The sequence below is a fragment of the Zingiber officinale genome, chromosome 10A, assembly GCF_018446385.1.
Source record: "Zingiber officinale cultivar Zhangliang chromosome 10A, Zo_v1.1, whole genome shotgun sequence".
Classification (NCBI taxonomy): domain Eukaryota; kingdom Viridiplantae; phylum Streptophyta; class Magnoliopsida; order Zingiberales; family Zingiberaceae; genus Zingiber; species Zingiber officinale.
In genome coordinates, this window is record NC_056004.1 from 96,925,252 (window position 1) to 96,942,055 (window position 16,804).

Here is a 16,804-nt window from a genome sequence, read left to right on the forward strand (position 1 = left end):
CAAAATTATTATCTGTATTTTTCAATTTTTTTTAAAGATATTTTAATGACAACAATGATTTTTAGATTTTTTCCTAAATTCTTTACATATGAACTTAACTTCAAATAATTTTTGGATTTTACATTATTTAAAAGATCTTTCTAAAACTTGATAAATTTTTAATTTTCAAAATTAATATAACCTTGATTTTTTACATTGGATTGTTAAAAATATATACTCTTAAGTGAAATATTTTTACAAACAATAGGTTATCCTTCTTGCTAAAACTTTTTATTGCTATATTTAAAGTGTTAAATTTTTCACAGTATCAAAATTAAAAATGGGGTTGTTAAATTTCACTTTCTACAATCAAAGGTTTTCTCTAACCATTCTTACTTATACTTGATTTTTGGTTTGTAAGTTTTTTCCCTATTTTTGATGTGTGTCAAATGGGGAGAGATAGTAAATTCAGGGGGAGTTAGTTAACTCAGGGGGAGAGTTAAAATTACAATTGCTTGTTTATTTAATTTTTACATATTTTAACTTAACTTTGAACCTTGGTTGTCAATCATTAAAAAGGGGGAGATTGTTGGTTTAAGTTGCACCATAATCAAACCTAAATTTTGATATTGTCAAAGGTTCAAGTTAAGTCTTGTTGCGATCTAACAAGTTGACTGAGTGTGCATGTTGTTTACTCAACCGGGAAAGACCTAGTTGGAGGCTAGGCAGGAGAAATCTTAGTAGATCGTGGAACCCAGGTGCAAGTCCAAGTGGGTCAAGGGGACCTGATGCTTGGCGGTGTGATCGAGAGGTCTGGAGGACCGAAGATCAAGGAAAAAGTCCTGGCGAGCCAATCAAAGCTAAGTGAAAAGTCCAAACTAGATCTGGAGGATTTAAGTTTGGTAGGTAGGTTGAGATAAACAACTGGAGGAGCGATAGTGAGGTCGGGTTCCCGAAGGGAATAACCTTAGGTCGCTGATCCAACTGAAGAAATCGGGAAGGTTTCCAAATTGAGATCAAGACAGTTCTACTATCTTTATATTACTCATGCAATATTATTACTGTGCTAACATCTGTTTTGCAGGATTCTTTTCTGTCTAACACTGTGTTGTAGGTCCAGCTGGATCGGTAGTTAAATTGAGATGTTCTTGAATCAGTAGCCGAATCTATTCTTGGATAGAATTATGTTCTAAAACATGTCGACCGATTCAAGAACATCACTGAAATAACAAAGAGTTAAATTAAAGCGGCTACTGATTCAAGAACATAAGATGGAATTCACACTAAAAAGGTAGAGTTAAATTGATCTGTGCTTGAAACTAATTTTACTGGTTCTGCGTTGTATACTTATGGAGGTTGATTGTCTCTTTCCATCATATGTGATCGAGCTTGCAGTTGGTATTTATGGAGTGGATTTGTCACTATTGTGCCATGATGCACTATTATTTCTCTCCTGATCATCTTAATGTGCAATTGATTGTTGTTGTCCATTGGTGATTGGTGCAGTTGATTCCAACAGTGGATATGGCTCAACTGAGTCAATTTATGAAAATGCAAATGGTAGTGGCTGTAATGAACTGGTAGCAACAGTGAACTTAGCATTCCATGCCATTCTGTTAGAAGGTAGCTCATATCTACTCTCATCAATTTTGTAATATCAATAAAAATTATGCACCAAATATGCAAACCATGATCCTAATTCTTGTTGATATAGCAAAAAATAGTATAAAAAGTAATATAAAAGAATAGAAAGTTAATCGGTCTATATGTTAGGCCAACTATTTTATCATGCTTATTCAGTGACCGGTTGAACTGATATGGTATACATAAAAAAAGGATGTATCACTTGATAAGAAACTTCCTTATAAAACCGGATCCTATACTTTATATGAATAATTTAGTAGAAATATTTAGAAAATATTAGCACTTATTACTATTACATAATGTATAGTGATTGATATTCCTATGTTAACTCACTTTCATGTTAATTTTGTGAAATAACTTATGTTTTTAAAATTGTTTATATAATGAAATATGAGTTTTATCTTTTCTGAATAGACATGTCAACTACTATATTAATATTATTGTTATTATTTTTTTCATGATAATTCTTAATTTTATCAATTTATTTGTTATTAGATATTATTAATTTTATTATTATTATTTTTATTAAAAATGGGAAAAAGGTAAATAGTTCTTATTTAATATTAACATTTATATTATATAATATTAATATCATTTTATTTTTATAAAAAAAATAAATTAAAATTGATTATATAATAACATTATTATTAATAAAAAAAAGAGGCCTTATATTTAAACTCCCGCCCCAAAATTTCACATTCCCGCTTCGATTCCTCTCCCTTCCCATTACCTTATTTACGCTCCCATCCCATTTCCTCTCCTCGACGATTCTTCTCTGTTGCTGTACCCTCTCCTTGATTATTCTTCTCCCGCACACAAGGTAAAACCTATTTTTCTTAAACTTGATTTCTTGTTCAGGAACGAAGGCAGTAAACATCGGAAGGCGGCAGTGAGAGGCAGCCAATCTCCCTTCTTCTCTCCTTTGCCTCGCGAAGCAGCGATCGGTCGCTCGTGGGGTTGCCGCCTGCTTCGCCATCACTCATGGGGTCGCCGTTGCGAGGCAGCGGCGGTCCAACGAGAGGCGACTGCTGCTACCTCACGAGGCAGCGAACGACCGCACGCAAGGCCGCTGCTGCTTCGCGAGGCAACGAATAATAATACACGAGGCGTCGGCTGCCTCGCGTGCGACCTTTTCTCCTGGCCAAGGGTCACTGCCTCGCGAGTGGCAGTCGAGAGTCCCCGTGTTGCCTGGCAAATCAAGGGCAAGTTGAGCAATAATTTCCTTTCTCTGTCCATATTTTTGTTCCGGTTTGTTGTGCAAAGAGGGGGCAATACCTCTCAACCTTTCTGAACCGCGGAAGAAGAGGAAGAGAGAAAAGAGATCGCGCGGAACAACAAGACAAAGACGCACAAAAGAGAGCAAACACCAGGAAGGAGAAGAAGAAGAGAAAGAAAAAGAGTTACCGTGGTTCGGCGACTTGCCTACTCCACAAAACGGCCGAAGCTTTATTAGAATTCTCTTCTACACAAGAGAATCACATCTAATGATTCTTGTGTTTTCTGATCTACAATGGGTTTACAATGATCCCTATAAATACTGCTAAACCCCCAGACCCGGTAAAAATGTAACAGAATTTGTTATGAAAAAACATAACAAAATTCTGTTATATAAAATCTTAACAGAATTTTATTACGAAAAATCTTAACAGATTTTTCTTCCATGACATCCCTTCATCCAAATATGAGTCATCCGTCAACAATCTCCACCTTGGCGAATATTCACCCTTCGAAGAATACGAATATCTGGACAAAACTCCATCCGGATCTAGGCTTCCGTCCTCTAGCATCTAGAGATATGGATCAAGTTCAAGCAATGCTTAAACTTCTCTGTGGTCATTGGCTTTGTCAGCATATCTGCAGCATTGTCTGCAGTGTGAACCTTCTCAAGTTGAATTTCACCGGAAGCAATCAACTCTCTGATCTTGTGAAACCTCACATCAATGTGTTTGGTTCTCGCATGATACACCTGATTCTTCGCCAAATAGATAGCACTCTGACTATCGCATAACAACTTGACTCCACCTTGCTGAACACCCAGTTCTCGACCAACCCTGTAAGCCATAAAGCTTCCTTTTGCTTCACTGCTGCCATGTACTCGGATTCCGTAGTAGACAATGCAACAATAGATTGTATCATAGATTTCCAACAAATAGGTCCTCCTGCCACAGTGAATACGTATCCTGTAGTAGACCTCCTGTTATCTAAATCTCCTGCATAGTCTGCATCTACGTACCCAGCAACTAAAGGATCTTCCGGTTGTCTACTGAACATGATGCCATAATTAGTTGTATTTCTCAAGTATCTGAAAATCCATTTCACTGCATCCCAATGTGGTCGACCAGGATTTGAGAGAAACTTGCTTACCATACTAACTGCTTGCGCCAAATCTGGTCTCGTGCAAACCATGGCATACATCAGACAACCAACTGCACTGGCATAAGGAACCTTTGACATCTCTTGGATCTCGTCATCCGTCTTTGGACACTGTGTACTGGATAACTTGAAGTGATGCGCCAGGGGTGTGCTCACCGACTTTGCATTCTTCATGTTGAACCTATCCAACACCTTCTCCACATAGCTACGTTGAGACAACCATAATCTCCCTGCAACTCTATTCCTGTGAATCTCCATCCCAAGAATCTTCTTGGCCTCTCCCAAATCTTTCATGTCAAATTCCTTGCTCAGTAGCCTCTTCAATTTGTCAACCTCTCTCATCTTCTTCGCAACAATGAGCATGTCATCTACGTATAGTAGTAAGAAAATCAGTGATTCATCTTCAAGGCCCTTCACATATATGCAGCAGTCATACTCGCATCTCCTATATCCATTTTGAATCATGTATGAATCAAAACGTTTGTACCATTGCCTAGGAGATTGTTTCAGTCCATAGAGCGATTTCTTCAACTTACAAACCAACTGCTCTTGTCCGGACTGACTAAATCCCTCAGGTTGTGACATAAAAATCTGCTCCTCCAAATTTCCATGAAGAAATGTCGTCTTCACATCCATTTGCACCAAATACAAATCGTGATGTGCCACCAAAGCCAATACCGCTCTAATTGACGTATGTCTTACCACTGGAGAGAAAATTTCTTCATAGTCAATCCCCTTTCTTTGTGAATACCCCTTTGCTACCAACCGAGCCTTAAACTTCACTTCTTCTCCCTCTGACATTGCTTCTTTCTTCTTGAATATCCACTTGCACCCTATAGCTTTCTCTCCTTCAGGAAGTTCCACTAGATCCCACGTTTGGTTTTTATGCAACGACTCCATCTCCTCTGCCATAGCACCCGTCCACCTCTCCTTCTCAGAGCTATGTATTGCCTCCTGAAAAGATGTAGGGTCTCCGCTACTAGTGGTAAGTGCATAAGATACCAAGTCTTCGAATCCGTATCTAGTGGGTGGTTTTACGACTCGTCTCGTTCTACCACTAGCTATAGTGCGATGCTCCATGTGCTCTGAGCTAGAATTATCGAAGTCATGAGTCTCTAGCTCCACCTGCACAATATCTTTCTCTTTGTTGCTTTGTGGTGTTTCCTTTCCTTCTTCCTGAGTACGTTGTAACATAGCTTTCTCGTCTCTGCTGATCACCACCTTGTTTGCCTTAGGATCCCAAAGCTTGAAGCCTTTAACTCCTTTCTGATAGCCCAGAAAAATGCATTGCTTTGACTTTGCATCCAGCTTTGATCTTTCCTCACTAGATATATGCATATAGGCTGGACATCCAAAAACTCGAAGATGAGAGTAATCTACTTGATTCCCTGTCCATACTTCCTCTGATACTTTGCCTTCTAGTGCTGCCCTTGGTGATCTATTAATGAGATAACATGCCATGTTAACTGCTTCCGCCCAGAAATTCTTTGCAAGCCCTGCATTCAGCCTGAGACATCTTGCCTTCTCAATGATTGTCCTGTTCAACCTTTCCGCTACCTCATTCTGCTGAGGTGTCCTACGAACCGAGAAGTGCCTCATTATCCCATGCTGCTCACAGAATTCCTGAAACTTTGAATCTGTGTACTCAGTCCCATTATCTGACCTAAGGCATTTGATCTTCCTTCCGGTCTGGTTCTCTACTTCAGTTTTCCACAATTTAAACTTTGCAAAAGTTTCTGACTTGTGACGCATAAAGTATACCCATACCTTTCGTGAGAAATCATCAGTAAAACTCACAAAATACAAGTGCCCTCCACGTGATGCTACACTGGCCGGTCCCCAGAGATCCGTATGTACGTAGTCCAGAATCCCCTCCGTCTTATTTGTTGCCGTCTTAAATTGCACTTTGCTCTGTTTCCCAAGAACACAGAATTTGCAGAATTCAAGCTTGCACGTTTTGACACCCTTCAACAAATCTCTCTTGTGAAGTTCTAGCATCCCACGTTCACCCATATGCCCTAGCCGCATATGCCACAAGACAGTACTATCTGATTCAGACTCCACCGAGGCGACTCCACCTACAACTGTAGTCTCTATCAACTTGTAGATGTTTCATGCTACCTTTTGTCCTTTCATTACCGTCAGAGCTCCCTTGCTGACTTTCATCACCCCGCTCACTGATTTGTAATTACAACCAATACCATCCAGTGTGCCTAGTGAGATCAAGTTCTTCCTTAGCTCTGGTATATATCTGACATCACATAAAGTTCTGATCACACCATCAAACATCTTGATTCTGACATTTCCTATGCCGATAACCTTGCATGATGCATCGTTTCCCATCAACACTGAACCAGAATCCACTGCCCTATAGGTGTCAAACCAATCCTTGTTTGGAGTCATGTGATATGAACATGCAGAGTCTAAAATCCATGCATCCGTCAGCTGCTCCGAACTTGACATAACTGATAGCATATCTCCATCACCGCTTTCTGAATTTTCTTCTTCAACTATGTTTGCAGACTTTGCCGAACTACTTTTGTTCTCTGCAACATATTTCTTTATCTCTGGACAATCTCTCTTGATATGACCTTTGCCTCCACATTTGTAGCATGTGATAACTTTTTTCCTTCTCGACTTAGAACCAGCCTTGTTGTTGTTGTCGTCTGATCCATATCGAGATTTGCTCCTACCACGCTCTTGGTTGCTATTTACCACAAGTCCTTCTCCCTGAGAAACTTCATCGCTTATTTTCTTCCTTTGGTGAAAACCTAGCAATGCACCTGTAATCTCCTCTAATTTAAGAGTTTGCTTACCCCACATTAAAGTAGTAACCAAATTCTCGTGCATAGGAGATGAAGGTAAAGAATTCAACAACATCAGTGTTTTGTCTTCGATCTTCACATCAGCTCACTTCAAATCACTCACAATTTGATTGAATACGTTGATGGCGGGGTCAGATCGGTTCCCTCTGTCATTTTTAGCCAGAATAATTTCTGCCTAAGATACAGTTTGTTTATCAATGACTTTGACATGTACCGACTTTCCAGTTTTTGCCAAACTGCCACCGATGACTCCTCGTCCATGACATGGTACATCACATCATCCGTAAGACAAAGCCTAATTGTTGCCACTGCTTCTTCCCAATCTGATTTCTCCATGCTTTCCGGTTTTCTTTCTCCTAGCGCCTTCACCATGCCTTGTTGCACCAACAAGTCCTTGACCCTTCTCTGCCATAATCCAAAGTTTCCGGTTCCGTCAAACTTCACCATATCAAACTTCGCAAAAGTCGTCCCCGACATGTTGAAGAAATCTGCCAAAAACCTGGAGCTCTGATACCAATTGTTGTGCAAAGAGGGGGCAATACCTCTCAACCTTTCTGAACCGCGGAAGAAGAGGAAGAGAGAAAAGAGATCGCGCGGAACAACAAGACAAAGACGCACAAAAGAGAGCAAACACCAGGAAGGAGAAGAAGAAGAGAAAGAAAAAGAGTTACCGTGGTTCGGCGACTTGCCTACTCCACAAAACGGCCGAAGCTTTATTAGAATTCTCTTCTACACAAGAGAATCACATCTAATGATTCTTGTGTTTTCTGATCTACAATGGGTTTACAATGATCCCTATAAATACTGCTAAACCCCCAGACCCGGTAAAAACGTAACATAATTTGTTATGAAAAACATAACAAAATTCTGTTATATAAAATCTTAACAGAATTTTATTACGAAAAATCTTAACAGATTTTTCTTCCATGACATCCCTTCATCCAAATATGAGCCACTCGTCAACACGGTTCTTGTTCCTATTCTTGGTATAAATAATGAAGATGATTGAGATTCTCGATAGTGTTTAAGGAATACCATTCAAGCTAGGTTTTTTTTATTGTGAAATTGTGTACAAAGACTTGTAAATTCTGGTTCTAGGGGGTAAATCATCCAAATACGTGTTTTATATGTTCAAAATGTCAAACTTGGTTATCTGTAGTGGGATTACTTGTGTCTAAATTAGAACTTGTTTTATATTGTGATTAACATCATACAAATTTACATTTTTTTCAGGAAAATTAACATCTGAGTTCCCCCGCCTCATCCGCCTCCAATGGATTGGTTCGAATTGATCTGCGGAAGAAACCATTGGATGAAAATAGCAGGCTTGCGATGCGGTTTTCGAAGAACGAAATAAAAGGTTTGATGTGGCAGAGATTTGGAGTGAGTAGTATTGTGAGTAACGGAGATGAGGATATTATTTCGCTCAAGAATTATATGAACGTGCAATACTTCGGGGAGATTGGCATTGGTACTCCTCCGCAGAAGTTCACTGTGATCTTTGATACCGGTAGCTCGAATCTATGGGTTCCATCTTCTCGGTGCTACTTTTCAGTGAGAGTTGTCCTACTTCGGTTGAATTTTTATTTTTGTTTGTTTTTCTTGCGGCTCTTGAAATAATCCAAATTTCATGGTAATCCAGCTCGCTTGCTACTTTCATCCGAAGTACAAGTCAGAACTATCGAGCACTTATCAGAGGAATGGTATGTTGTTAGCATGAAAAACATTTCTCATGAACCATCATGCTTTCTTAGTTGCATATGGCATTTTGCATCGCTCCACTGCATATTGCTTAGCTATTCTAGCGTAACTACAATTGGCTGCTGTGGAAATGAAAATGATATACTGTGTAGTTCATGCATATGAAGAAACAAGTGGAATTTGAATTTTTTTTTCATATATTAAACTGATTATAGCTTCAAGAATTATTATTCTGGGCATTGTAGTTGAGGAGCACACTAAACGAGAATGGATAATGTACAATAGCACATGTTGACTGCATACTAGAAATCATCTTCACTGTGTGTTTGGAATAGCCTGGCTCAAAATAAGTCTTTTAAGAGTTTTATTTCATAGTATTTGGAAGCATTATCGTGGTTTAATTTGTTTTTCCAATATGGAATAAGCATCCTATGATGCAAGAGCTGATTCTATCCTTTCCTTATCTCTCCTGAAGTCACATGTGACAACACTGTAAAATTTGTCTACCTTCATGTTTTCCTCCTCTTCTTCTTTTAATTTATTCAATTTTTTTTATCATCTGCATGCATCGGCTGGTTAGTACAATTTGGTATGGATCTTGAAGAGATTCTAATTCTACATTGCTTTCCATGAATAGGTAAATCTGCAGGCATCCATTATGGAACAGGAGTAATATCAGGTTTTTTTAGTGAAGATCATGTTACAATCGGTGATCTAATTGTTAAAGATCAGGTTCATAACCTTTCTGTATATTCTTTAACCGTTGCTTTTTGTGGCTATTTTTCTTAGATTGTGGACTGTGATATTATTCATCCTGGAATTTATTGAAGCCACAAAGGAGCCAGGTCTCACATTCCTGGTTGCAAAATTTGATGGCATGCTAGGACTTGGATTTAAGGAAATATCAGTTGGAGATGCTGTGCCTGTGTGGTATTTTGCCTATAACTCACTTCTTGCTCCCAATTAGTGTTTGCCTATAACTCACTCGTTTTTATCTGGTCCGACTTTCTATTTATTTAAAATTGATGTTTAAAATAAGTAATTCATAATCTTAGGCATATGAATTGTTTTATATTATTCTTGCATGTTTAAAATAAGTTAATTTATGATCCGTTTGATTATTTATAAATCATTAAATAAGTTATTTATAAATTGAAAATGGAGTTGATTCAAATTGTGTAGAACTGGTTGATGCAGTGGAATTGTTGTGGTCTCATTTGGTGGTGTATAACTAGTTGATGTTGATTATTAGGTGTCATGAATAGGTGTGGAAAAGAGGTGGAGTTCGTTTTGCTCGGCTTTGAGAGTTTGATGTTGGTGTTTGCTTATTACTATGGTGTTGAAGGGGGTTTTGTATTCTTGACACGTTGTTGGATTTTATTCTTGGAGAGTGGTGGTATAAAGAATGGGAAAATAGTTGTGTTGGTTGAACTCGGAGCATGCTATTTTCTTTGATGGGGTTCATTTCATTTTGTTCTGTGGAAGTTGTGGGCTGGTGTTGGAGGTGGGGAGGAGCACCTTTTTAACTCAACCTTTTTAATTTGGTACAAGCTTTTGTTAAATATTTTTTTTATTAAATATTGAAATATGTTGATAGAATATAATTTGCTGGTTCTATTGAAGGTTGCTATTGAAGGTTGGAGCAAATGCCTTTTGTCGTTTGGAGCATATGCCTTTTGATGTTTTTTTTATGGAGAAAACTTGTTAGTGAAGGTTGTATATATTTTGGAGATTGAAGAAAATATTGTATTAGTGTTATAGTGTGTAGTTAAATGTTATATGTTATGAATATTTTGAAATGAAATATAAATTTTATGTATTGATTTGGTAATCCAATTTATATTTGTGTTTTGGGAATAAATTAGGTTTGTGAAATGAAATATGAATATTGTCAATTGATTTAATTTGAGCATTTGGTTTGGAATTCTACAGGTACAATAAAAAATAGGATTTTTTTTTTTTGTAAAATTGGTAATTCAATAATAACAACGATTTTAATCGTTCCTATAACTAGATCTCTAGAACCGGTTATAATTGCTTCTAAAGGCCAATTTTCTGGATTGGAAAAATCTATAGAGGTGGTTATGACTGCCTCTAAAGGGTATTCATTTGCAACGGTTATTAACTGTTTCTATAGGTATTCATCAGGTTCGGTCATTAACCGCTTCTATAGGTATGTATCAGGATCGGTCATTAACCGCTTCTATAGGTATCCATCAGGATCAATCATTAACTGCTTCTATAGGTACCCATCAGAATCGGCTCTTAGTCATGAACCACCGGTCAGCTTTACCGCTTCTGTTGGCTTTAGCGTCGCCAACATTCACAACGGTTTTTAACCGGTGCAATATATATAGCAGCGGGTGAAAACCGTTGCTATAGGTGTCTAGAAACCGCTTCTAAAAGTTTGTTTTTTTGTAGTGCTTGAAGCTATGTATGGATCCTTCTGGCAATCTTCAGAACCAGCGCTGCGCCGAGCCGGAGAGCGTGGTGAGGAAGACTCGGCACTTTACTCCATCTGTGTATTGGTGGAGCGTGGCTTCATTATCGAACTTGTCCAGGAGATCATCTAGATCGGTCGATCCATTGTATGATCTGATCGCCAACGGAGTGTAGTGTATAGGCAACGGGTCCCTTAAGATCTCCTCGAAGAACTGCCGGTTAATCCGCTCGGGGGGGCGTGTTGCCTCAGGGCGCTTTGCCCTTCCGTGCGTCTGGTGTATGCCTTTTCGCATGTCACAAGGCGCTCCAAATTAATAAAGATTGGGAACTCAACTAAACTAAAGATAAGTGTTGTAGTAAGGAGTCCCAAGTCGTATTTTCCAAGGATAACTAATAAATGTGTGTGAATTCTAGAATTAGTTCCAATCAAAATCTAATTTCAACTTGAATACATCTAATTCCCAAAAGTGCACTAGAACAATTTTAAATGGAATCAAAGAAAGGGAAATCTTATTTAAACATGATCCACTTCATTTCATTCAAATTATCAACAATTAAATTCAGATTCTAATGTATCATTAAATCCAATCAATTAATTCTCACATCTTCAACTCACAATAACATTAATAACTAAATTCAAAGCTCAAACCGAATTGTAGAAACTGAAACAATATCCAATTCATACTCACAATCAACTCCACAATCAAGCGCAACAACAAGTCTATAATTCTCAACTTCATTCAACCACGTTTAATAGAGGTAAACAATGAAAAGTTTAAGTGATTCATTCAACATTCAAACTAGTTCACAGTCATTAAGATCTGATATCTAAAGCAAGAGTTTCATCACACATTCAAGAATTTAAACTAAACACTAGCTGGTATAAACTGAAATAAGGAATTCAAAATAGGAAATAGATTGCAAAACTAAGTTAGTAGCTGAACATGGTTGGATTTGCAGAAATTCAAAGAAATCAGAGTTGTAAGTAAGAAATCAGATCTGATGATATGAGTTAATTCAATGAGAAGAAAACTAAAAATGCAAGTAAAGTAAACGTTCCTCATCCACAAATCCTTGCCGTAAGCTTCTCCTCCCTGCTATCACTACAGAATTGCCTCTGGGAATGCCCTTGAGCAATCGGCTTTGAATCTCGAGCTTCCAACTAGTCCATCCGAATGTTCATAGCCTCTGGGAACGCCCTTCGGGCTCACAGCCGGCTAGAGTCCTCAACGCATGAAGAAACAGATCTGAAATCTATAATCGTTGACTCGAATCGATTGATCGGATTGATTCGAGTGTCGCGGATGAAATGGAGAACGGAGGGAGATCGAAAGCTTCTGGGAACACCCTCGAGCTCCGTTGGCTGATGGAAATCCATATCTGGGGAACACCCTCTGCCTAGATTACGGCGGGAATCAGAAATCAGCACTGCGGACTGGGGAACGCCCTCTGCCGCTCTCTGTAACCTCAAACGATGAATGTCGGAGCTCAAGGATCGCCGCCGGTGAAGAACGCTAGCTCACGGATCTGGAATGGAGAACGGGAGGGTGCGGCGTCTTTGAAGAAGAAGAAGGTGAACAGTGGTCGCGAAAACACCGAGATCCAAGGGCACTGTAGCTTCTCACGCGATTTAAATCTCTTCTCAATTCTGAACGGGCGGTCCGGATTGTTTCGGGGCTTGATCAACGTCTGGATGAACTCAGATCTGGATCAAAACCTCTGGATCTTCATCTACGACTGAGATCTACTCCTCATTAGGTTAGATGGGTCGGATCTTCAATGGATGACTCAGATCTACTTGATTTTGGATGAACGGTCCATAATGCTCCAAAGCTTGATCGTCTCGTTTAGCCCTAGATTTGAACCCAAATGTGGTCTGATTTGATTGGGTCCATGACCCTTTTGATGCCTACAAAATAATAATTAAATATTAGCATCAAATACCATGATGATAAGCCAATTTACAATTAAGTCCAAGATTACATGTAATTTATGAAATGTAAAGTCAATATGAGTTTAAGCTATGAAAAGATCATTAAAAACATGCATTATGAATTAAGATAATGTAGCAAAATAATGGTTATCAGCATCCCGAACGAGCGCGTCGTCCTAAGATGATCCCCGTTCTTGATTTGCTTGGGCTATTTCCAAGGGCGTTTGGAACAGAGCCCGATGAAAGGGTATAGGTACGGGCGGCGCGTCCCCATGCGTGCCGGTCGACAATCTGTTCTGCCCCCAGATAGAAATTTGCTCTAGGCGGTCCTCTTGTGCAGCTCGGCCTCTTGCTACTGACGTCGCTTGCTGCGCTTGCCGATCCGCTAGCGCCTGCTGTTGCTGCTGCTCGACTATCTTCTTCGCTCAGGCTTGCACGAGCATGCCGAGTTCTTCCTGGGTGAGCGCCACGGTGTGAAGTCGTCCAGTGTCCTCCATCTCCTCAGCTCGGATGCAGGTTACGTTCCCACAGACGGCGCCAAATATAATCCTATCCGAAAGTCGAGGCGACGGATACTGGGGATGTGGCGCTCCTGTTGACCGCGTGTAGACTCTGCTCGGACCTGCAACCACAACTACGTCAGTGCCGAGCTAGGGAAGGGGTCCTCGGCGTTGGCCCTCCAATGCTCAAGTCAATTACCGGCGATGAGTGTGGAAGCAGCGGAGCAAGGAAACAAGTGAACAGTAGCAGCAACAGTAATGCGCATACCTCCTCTGAAGCTTGGACCCCCCTTTATATAGAGTTCCTGTAGCGCGCGTGCATACTTCCCAAAGTGTGCACACTTCTCAAAGCTTTCCCTGAAAGGACGTGTTAGTAAAGTGTCCCTGACACAGTACCTTAACGAGCCGAGCATATCTATGAAGTAACAGTGGAAGCTTCCGCCGTACGATCCTCTGTCTGACCTCGTCGCTTACTAGCAGCACAAGCTCACAAAAGGATATCGAAAGATGGTGCTGTTGTCCGTTGCTGGGCTAGCCGCTCAGCTCGGGTCTTCACTATCTGCTTGGATGATGAGTCTGTTCCTAGGCCGAGTGGAGAAGTTACTCGGTAGTTACTTCCAGTACTATCCATTTGGCTGATGAGCTTGCTACCTGACCGAGCAGGATAGCCGCTCGGCCATAACATTGCTGTTTTTGTGTGTAGTCTACTCGTCTGTAATTCTGATCCGCTGTTCTGATCCAAGTACTTGATGTAAGGCTGAGTGAGGTAGCCGCTCAACCCGACTTCTGTATATACGTGGTAATTTGTTCTTTTGTTGAGCGTCGGGTGCTCGGCGCGTTATCTGTGCCAGAGGTGATGTCAAATCGGGTACCCTCTCCCCCGGTCAGGCGATCCCTTCGCCCGACCGGCCAAGCGTTGACCGTATTAACTTTTACTTTTACCGCGACAACGGTCCTCCGCAGTATGATCCTCCTTATCACCATATCACTCTTCCTTCTTAGTTTATCTTTTAACTTATTTCTTCAAGCAAATCGACCCTCAAAGCCCACACATGACACTGGTTAGATAATTATTAACTTAAAGATTGTTTTTCGTGCATACTGGTTCGAAAGAAACTCAACGGCGCCGGTCAAACTCGGATCAAATCTTATCTGTCTTCCCTGCCCTTCCCTTGCTAATATCCTCGATGAGTGCAAGATCTTTTTCATAAAACATGTATACACACAAAAACAACTGCAAGCCTTTTCATATATAAAAACAAACACACAACAACTCGATGAGTTCACCGTAACACACTCTCACATACATGAACTCACAATCATTCTCACATGCACTACTGATGCAAACAATACATTACAACACAATCCAATCCGATCCAATCCAATACAAACCAATAGGAGAAACAATGCAGGCACTCCTTCACGATCATTAATTAAGCTCGAAGCAGATAATAATTAATTAGAACTACACTATACTCTAATTCCAGGCAGTTGGATGCATGGGTCGTTTGGTGTTTCTGATCGTGCAACGTCGACCTGCAAGGAAGTAGAGTTGTTAATAAGGAAATAATGAAGATAAATGGATCGATGTAGTATTAGGGTCCATGTGTACGTTGAAGGAGCTAGGGGGTGGCGTGGGCTAGAGGATGCAGGTGTAGCCGGGCGGCGGAGCCTTGCCGCAGGTGAGGAGGAGTTGGAGGGCTAGGGGGAAGTAGACGCTGATGTCGAGGTGTTTGAGCTTGATGGTGGTGCAGAGGCAGACGGCTGCCTCCAGCTCCTGCAGCAGCGGGCAGCACTGGTTGGCCACTGGGTCACCGAGGCCAATATGGACCAGGCCGCCGAGCAGATCCACGCACGCCCCCATCTTGAGGTTGCCCGCCGAGCAGATCCACGCACGCCCCCATCTTGAGGTTGTCCGCCGGGCAGATCGCCGGAGGCGGGTTCGCTGGTGCAAGCGCCGGCGGCGGGCTGGGTGTGCTTCCGCCTACGGGAGGTGGTTGGATCACCGGGGGACCTGTTACCGGTGGGTATGCGATCACAGGAGGCACCGTGATGGGTGGATTTCCGATCACCGGAGGGATGGCGATGGGTGGTTTTCCGGAGTTCGGAGGGACCCTGATTGGTGGATTCACCGGAGGAACGGCGATGGGTGGGTTTCCGATGATCGGAGACGCCATGATGGGTGGATTTCCTATCACCGGAGAGAAGGCGATGGGTGGTTTTGCGATCATACGGGGGCGGACGTAGGGTGGTTTTCGGGCGGTTTGGTTTTGGGCAGAGGCGACATTAGGCTAGCTAGCCCGACCCAATGCCCATTACGTGAGGCCGTCCGATTCGAATATGGGCCACACCCAACTTCCAAGGGTAATGGTCGTGGATCGCAAACCAAGCATTATCGTCGACATGACGTGCGGAAAAATAGATTAAGTTTAATTTGTGTTATAACATCTATCATCTCATACAAAAAGTATAAGGTCCATTATCATATACTCAATATAACAACCTATATATTTCACTCATATTCTTAACACTCATTATTCATAGGTCCCACAATCCAATTAAAATTATATCATATTAAATAAATATATTTTAAAATATTAAAATTATTATTATTATTATTTAATAATAACAGTTAACTTACAAATTTTTTATTTTTTATAAATTAAATAAAAAATAAATTGTAAATAAATAAAATAATACAAAATACAAATCCAAACCATTAGAAAAAACGTAGATAAAAAATCAAATTATTATCGTTTTAAAAAAATAAATAATATTATTATAAAAAATATTTTTATTATTTATTATTTATCCATTTTATTTAATTTTAAATTTTAAAATTTATCTTTTTTTAATAAATAAAGTTTTTAAAAAAATACAATCATTGGGTGGGCAAACCCTGGCCCATCCTATGCCATTTTAAAAATGTTCAATATTATTAACATGTTAATATGAAGGGGTATTATAATATCTGGCTTAGGGCATCCAAAGTGCTTAGAGCCCATTGAGGGCTCTTTCGTTATTATATTTGTGCCACATCAAAAGTTAAAAACCTCATATCTCTTTCCACTATAAAAAAAAACCTCTCAACAACTCATTCATGGGTCCCACACTTTTTACTATATATAATTTCTATTTCTCTTCCATATTTTACATTATACATCATTAAATTTTTATAAAATTTAAATTTATAAATTGTTAACATGAAACTTCATGATCCCATATTTTTTAAACCTCCAAATCATATATATATTTTTTCCTAATTTAAAAATAATTTCTAATTAAAAAAATAAAAAAAATGGTGAAGAAGCGATTCCATACAGATGGAACCGCTTCTTGGCAATGGGGGAAAAGCTCCCTCCCACTATGAGAGGGAGCTTCTTCCATTTTACCACGTCTGCAGTGCG

The 16,804-nt window shown here is 40.0% G+C and overlaps 2 protein-coding genes across 2 annotated transcripts; one reads left to right on the top strand and one right to left on the bottom strand.

Annotated features, from left to right (window-relative positions):
• Positions 1-8,153: 8,153 nt before the first annotated feature.
• On the top strand, positions 8,154-13,496 carry LOC122026816 (aspartic proteinase A2-like). The gene is made up of 7 exons (XM_042585531.1): positions 8,154-8,331; positions 9,160-9,254; positions 10,146-10,158; positions 10,671-10,695; positions 10,768-10,853; positions 10,944-11,012; positions 13,327-13,496. The coding sequence occupies exons 1-7, from the start codon at positions 8,154-8,156 to the stop codon at positions 13,494-13,496; spliced, it is 636 nt and encodes a 211-aa protein (XP_042441465.1).
• Positions 13,497-15,036: 1,540 nt separating this feature from the next.
• Positions 15,037-15,628, bottom strand: LOC122026817 (36.4 kDa proline-rich protein-like). The gene is made up of 2 exons (XM_042585532.1): positions 15,262-15,628; positions 15,037-15,215 (listed from the first exon to the last, which is right to left on the bottom strand). Exons 1-2 carry the CDS (start codon positions 15,626-15,628, stop codon positions 15,037-15,039), a joined length of 546 nt encoding a protein of 181 aa, XP_042441466.1.
• Positions 15,629-16,804: the final 1,176 nt, after the last annotated feature.